This window comes from Trichechus manatus, unplaced genomic scaffold, assembly GCF_000243295.1.
Source record: "Trichechus manatus latirostris isolate Lorelei unplaced genomic scaffold, TriManLat1.0 scaffold00009, whole genome shotgun sequence".
Lineage (NCBI taxonomy): Eukaryota > Metazoa > Chordata > Mammalia > Sirenia > Trichechidae > Trichechus > Trichechus manatus.
The window spans coordinates 33,512,258-33,519,018 of NW_004443945.1; the positions used below are offsets into that span (position 1 = coordinate 33,512,258).

Genomic DNA, 6,761 nt, shown 5'->3' on the forward strand with positions numbered 1-6,761 from the left:
GTCCCAGAGAACAAGGAGACCAGAAATCTTCTTAGGAAAGAAGCAATGTAGCAGGGTGCAGAACGGTCTGTGGTCCTACTTACTTATCTACTTTAAGGGGAGACAGTGAGAAAATCTACTACAGAACAGATTTCTACTTTTCACTGTAATACTGTCTGTCCTATTTGAAATTTTGTCTATATTTTTGAATGTATTATTTTGATAATAATTAAAAAACAAGACAAAGTAAACTCTTCCAAGAAATCTCACGCTATTTTAATGTTTCACATGTATTTTGTTAATTATTAAATATGAGCTATATGTAATAACAGTGGAACAAAAAGGACTGCCCTGTTCTATTTCAGAGAATCAATGAACATTCTATTCAGCAATATAGTTAGGAAAATTCAAACATTGTAATATATATAGAAAATTTAAATTCCTTAAAGAAAATGGATAAAGGGAAGAAAAGACAGCTCCGGGAGGTATTTGGATATTATCGGGGCATAAGTTTTACAATCATTAATATGATTGGTGCAGGAATTTTTGTGGCTCCCAAAGGAGTGTTGAAGTACTCTTGCATGAATGTAGGGCTGTCCCTGTGTATTTGGGCTACCTGTGCCTTATGGTCCATGATGAGCACTCTCTGCTCTGTAGAGATAGGTATAACCTTCCCATGCAGTGGAGTTCAGTACTATTTTCTCAAGAAATGCTTCAGCTCCTTGATTGCTTTCCTGAAACTTTGGACCGCCTTGTTTCTGGGATCAGGGATAGTCGCTAGCTAAACCCTGCTCCTTGCCTTTCTATGCCACCTGCTCTGCTCCAGAGCTACCAAAGAAATGTTTGGCACTGGCCATTTTATGGATAGTGGCAATCCTGAATACTCGTGGTGTATAAGAGATGACTTGGCTTCAGACAGCCAGCACAATGCTGAAAATGGCCATACTTGGCCTCATTTCCCTGAGTGGAGTGATGATACTAGTGAGAGGGAAGAAGGAGGATATAGAGAGGTTTCAGAATGCTTTCGATGCTGAGTTTCCAGATGTCTCCCAGATGACAGAAGCCTTCTTCCAAGCATTTTTCGCATATTCTGGCAGAGACAGCTTCATGTTTATAGCAGGTAATTTACAATCCACAGGGAAAAAAAATCTCTTAAGCCATTATTTTTGCATGCAATATGAAATGCACGTCTTCTACTGGATTTGGAGTTTTATTTTAAATAAATGATTCCATTTTTTAAAAATTCTTTGTGACTTTCTGAATCAGGTCAGAATATGCCAGCCTTGCCATTTCCTCTTAATTATTTTCCCACCCATTCAAAAGTACCTATTTTATTGAACAACTTGTTTCTTTAAGCTTTCTTTTCTGGAACCAAAGATATCAGGCCACCATGTTAATCTTTTTTTTTTTTTTTACCCCTGTTAATGTGGTGTGATAGTTAAGATTGTGTGTCAACTTGACTGGGCCATGATTCTCCGTGTTTATATGTGATCACCCCCGTGATGGGATCTGCTGTGAGTAGCCAGTCAGTTGAAAGGGAGTTTCCTTGGGCATGTGGCCTGCATCCAGATATAAGCGGTCGTTCTGGCTTTTGCCTGCACTGGATCCTGCAGCTGGGTCCTGTTCGTCTGACCTCCAGTTCTTGGGACTTGAGCTAGAAGCTTACTTGCCAATCTTGGGATTCATCGATCTTCACAGCCTGTGAGCAAGAGCCCTACTCTCCGATCTGTTGATCTTGGATTCACCAGCCCTGGTGGCTACATGAATCAGGAGAAGCCTCTATCTTGATCCACGGACTTGGGGCTTTGCAGCCTCTACAATTGCGTGAGCTGTTTCCTTGATATAAATCTCTCTATATATATTTATATGCTTTACTGGTTTTGCTTCTCTAGAGAACCCAGCCTAAGACATCTGGGAGTGCTGTGGTTGTAGAAATATTCCCCTCCTATGAAACTAGTGTGAATACAGACTGTGTCTAGGTTGTGGGTAGGCTCTTAAGCATTTTTAACAGGAAGAGAATCATAGATATCCTAGATTGCTCTTAGGCTAGATTTAATATCCTTCCCTTCAATGCTAGGTCAGAAGTTTTTCTCTCTTCATTTTCAAAGCCAACCTCTTCCCTTAGTCTGTATATCCTTTCCCTCCCATATCTTCAGGGACCTTTCTTGTGCATTTATTCCATTTTTCTCAACTTCTACCTTTCTACCAGTTCTTTTGCTTGAAATTTAAACAAGAACCAGACTCTCAGCTCTTGAAAAATTGTTTTCCTTAAATCTTAGGACCCCTTCTAGTCAGTGATGTGTCAATCATTCATTAAATCATTCTGTCAGCAAGCATCTTTTTAAACACTATTTTTAAGGTTCTGTACCAGTGCTTGAAGATGAATAAGATGTATTCTTTGCCCTAAAGAGGCTTACAATTTAGTAGAAGAGGCAATATCTATATTTCAGTCTCACCTGTGACACTTACCAGCTGGGGCAAGTATCTTCCCCTCTCTGGACTTTTTTTTATCTGCAAAATGGGCATTATGGCTCAAAATCATTATAATTTGGTGCCTTATAGACAAATAATGTCATGACAGTATCTAATACATCACCATAAGGGAACAATCTAATTGCTATTGAAATCCAGCAGAAGAAAAGGTCACTTTTCACTGTGTCATCAAGTGGAAATGGTGGCAATTTGAATTGACTCTAACAGTTTAGGCAGTAGGAAAATGAGTGAAGCTGTTTAGAACAGAAGTGTGCAGGGTGGATAAAAGACATGGCAAGGTGTCTTGGGTGACTGAAACATGGTTTCTATCTGAGGGCCTTGATAAGAGATATGATCAGTTAAAAGAAGTACGTACAGAGAGGAATAACAAAATGGTATTAGACTGGAGACATATGACTTGAGAATGCTAACTTTTAGGTGGTAGGAGAAGAAAATGCATTGGAAAAGCCACAGGAGGTTCAGAGAATTATAAAGGAAAATCACCATATGTCTTATAAAGAGGGAGTAATCAAAATGGTTGAATGCTGCAGAAGTTGAGGAGTGTGAGGACTGCTTAAAAGACATTTCATTGACTAAATAAGAAGTCATTGATAGAGAGGGAAGTCAGTTTGCATTGAGCTAAAAAATGAGATATTGATGAGAAAATAAAGCTATGAGAGAAGAATCCTTTACGTAGTTTGTGATTAAATGGGTGACTGCAATTGAGAGATTAGCAGAATAAGCAGAACTCTCTTATTTTGTCTCTCTCTTTTAAGGACAAAAGAGATCTCTTTGGCTTCTATTTGAGCCAGTTTTATCTTGTTCCATTGACAGAGATGTTTCATTATTAGATAATTATTCTTTTCTGAAAATAGATTGACAAAATTTACTGATCTGTAAACTATTCTCGAGGTTCTCACAACAGCTGGCAGTAAACAAAAGCTGGAGGAATTCCAGTGTGTGATGGGGTTGTTAATTGACTAAATTAATTATAAGTAAAACCAAGTTCTAAGCAACACTCTTACCTGTAAAATGGTGATTTTCAGGCAGCTGACTTTGCAGAGTGTAAGAATATTCATCTTTTAAGTTCAAGACTCAAGGCTATTCATTACCTGTCTGGCTATTACAAGCCTTTATTATAAATTAAATTCTAATCCCTACTTCCTTTCTGTACAGTTGATACATAATAAGAAAGAGTATAAGGCCCAGAGAAAAGTGTAGTTAATCTAAAAACCTGCCCTTTTTCTTGTTCCTTATTTTTAATTAATAACCATAGTTATTATTAACAACCATTTCTTAAGCACTTATTAAGTGCTAGGCACTGTGATGGAATTTTATTGTCTTTATATTTTCTATTTTCCCTCAGCTGTCTGGAAGTCCTCAACTAGTAAGTGGTTCAGGCAGAGTTTAAATTAGAGCTTTGTAATTATTTACATTTTAAGTGCTTAATTGGCTCATGTTAGTGTTCCTCGTGGACATTAGATTCAACCCCTGGGCAAATAAAGATGAAAGAAATTTGATATATGTCAAAGGAGAGATAAATATTAGTCAGGGGGATTTAGTGTTAAGTAACAGAAACCCACACAGTTTAGCTCAAAGGATAAAGGGGAAAGATACTGAAAGAATAGTGCTGCGTATCAAGGAAGATCTGAGCAACAAATCTTTAGGAACAACAGGAATTAGGGAAGTTCCAGTACTTAAAAAAGCAAGCATTCTGAGCCTCCCTTCTTTTTTGCCACAATTACATTACTTTTCTCCTAATTTTCTTAGTCTCGTTGATGTTTGATTCAAGTTCTTGAGGGAAATTTTCTTGTACGCTGGCAATGATTGGTTTCCAGTGAGTCAGATGTCTGTATTTGGCTCTGTCATCAGTGGCCAAGGCACAGGGTCACACGGTACACATATGGCTATAGAAGTTCAATCCTTTGTGTCAGAGAGTAATTCTCAGAGAATGGCAAAATTGGGAAAAATGGTGTGACAAATGGGACAATATTTTAAAATGAGACTATTATGGAAAATCCATTATATATGATGCTAAATCATGATCTTTTTCTTTTTTCACTTATTGTTGGTATACAGCGATGGTGAAGAGCCTACAGGAGAGAGAATTTATGAGTGACTCTTTTACTCTTTTCAATATATGCTATGAGAATGTATAATAGGACAATTCTGCTACCAGGGAAAGAGTATCATCTCCTGTCTTACCAAAAGAAACAATAATTTTGCCGAGATCAGAAGGAAAAGTAGGGGTAAGCTAGGCAACTAGGAAAGAAAAGACCATTTTGAGTAAGAGAATAGTATATTCAAGGGCATGGCAAAGGGTTCATCATATTTTTAAGAAACTGAACAAAGGCCAGGGTGCCTATAGCACAGTTAGCAAAGGTGACCATCAAATTGTCATATATGCTTCCACAACAAACAGTATGTCTCTTTTCATATGGGCGCTTACCACAGTCACTATTTAATGTTTATTTGGGTGATTATTTAATTAATGTGCAACTCCCCTCCTTGATATTAAGCTTCATGTTTGTTTTGCTTATCTTTGTATTCCTGATATCCAAGCTTAGTGCCTAGTGCCTAATAGTTGAGGCTGAAGACCTAGGTAGGCTCCAAACCATACAGAGCCTTGTAGGTTGAGCTAATGAATTTGGTCTTAATTCTAAGAACAATGGGAAAGTTGACACGATCATGATCAAATTTACTTTTAGAAAATATAGCCTTCTGTAGAATGAAGAGCAGATTGGAAGGAAACATGAGGTAAAAGTGTAGATCAGTTAGAAGGCTTCTGCAGTAGTCCAGGCAGAGATGATGGTACTTTGAACAAGAGTGGTGGCAGTGGAGATGGAGAGAAGTGGATAGAATTGAGAGAGATTTATTTACGGATAAAACTGGCTGGATTTGATGGTGGGTCTAAAAATGGAGATGAAGGAGAATGAAGTGTCTTGAATCATTTCTAGATTTTTGGCTTGTGTAATTGATTTGGATTATGGTTTCATTTCCTGTGACAAAGAACAGATGATCAGTTTTGCATGGAAGAAAATTTTTGAGAAATTTAAAATATGCTGAATTTAAAGCACTTTTAAAATATCTAAGTACAGATGTAGCGTATGCAGTTGGATATTCAAGTCTAGAACTTTGAAGTGAGAACTGAACTGGAGATATAAATTTGGGAGTCATTGGCACCTAAAATGTATTTGGAGATGCAGACATTGATGGGATTGACTAGGGAGACAGTATAGAATTAGAAGAAGGTTTTAAGACTGAATCTTGAAGCATTTCAACATGTAATTCTAGTTATGGAAAGATGATTATGTAAAGGAAACAAAGAAGGAATAATGATAAAGGTAATAGGAAAAAATGGGTAATTATTGTGTCATGAAAGACAAAGAAAGACTTCAAAAATGTGGGCATTTTCAAGTGTTAAGTTTTAAATGAGAGAAGTGTGCAGGTAGTTCAGGTTAGAACTTTTAGTATACAGGACAGTAAAGGCATTTGCATCTATTTTCTTTTACTTCCCTTTTTTTTGTTTTTTTGTCCATGAAGCAGAACTTGAGGTCTACATAGAAGGATGGGGAGGTAGAAAGGGTTGCAGGTGTATGAAGTAAAGAAATTTTGAAATATCAATGGAGAGAATAAGAAATTGAGTCAAATAGAGTAGATTGAAGACTCATTTGAGTTCACTGGCCATGAATTTATAGCAGAACTATTTTTCCATGTTCTGTTACCTATTCCAGATAGTTTAGTACATTCAAGATTGAGGTTTGGGGAAATGAAATCCACAAAAGAAATAGGTGGAACAATGTTGGAAAGAGTTTTACTGAAATGATCCATGACGGAATCCAACCTGGATAATTAACATTAACTAATTAATTAATTAATTAACTCATTCCTCGAGTTACACTGAAGCCCTGGTTGTGTAGTGGTTAATAGCTTGGCTGCTAACCAAAAGGTTGGCAGTTGGAATCCACCAGCCATTCCTTGGAAACCCTATGAGGCAGTTCTACTCTGTCCTATAGGGTCACTATGAGTCAGAATTGACTTGACGGCAACAGGTTTTTATATTGTTGAGAAATTTCCCTTTCTATTTTACTGAAAGTCTTTATCAGGAATGGATGTTGGACTTTATGGAATGCCTTTCCTGCATTGATTGAGATGATCATGTGATTCTTTTGTTTATTTATGTGGTAGATTATGTAGATTGACTTCCTAATGTTCAACCATCCTTGCATACCTGGAATGAATCCCACTGGTCGTAGAGCTTTTTATATATATATATATATATAATGCTGAATTCTATTGGCTAGAATTTT

The 6,761-nt window shown here is 37.0% G+C and overlaps 1 protein-coding gene across 1 annotated transcript in view; it reads left to right on the forward strand.

The window, feature by feature from the left end:
* The first annotated feature begins 431 nt into the window (after positions 1 to 431).
* Positions 432 to 6,761, forward strand: part of SLC7A13 (solute carrier family 7 member 13) — a 33,205-nt gene continuing 26,875 nt past the window's right edge. The window contains 2 exon segments of the mRNA XM_023725919.1: positions 432 to 775; positions 777 to 1,072. Of these exon segments, the coding sequence (XP_023581687.1) occupies positions 432 to 775; positions 777 to 1,072 (640 nt within the window).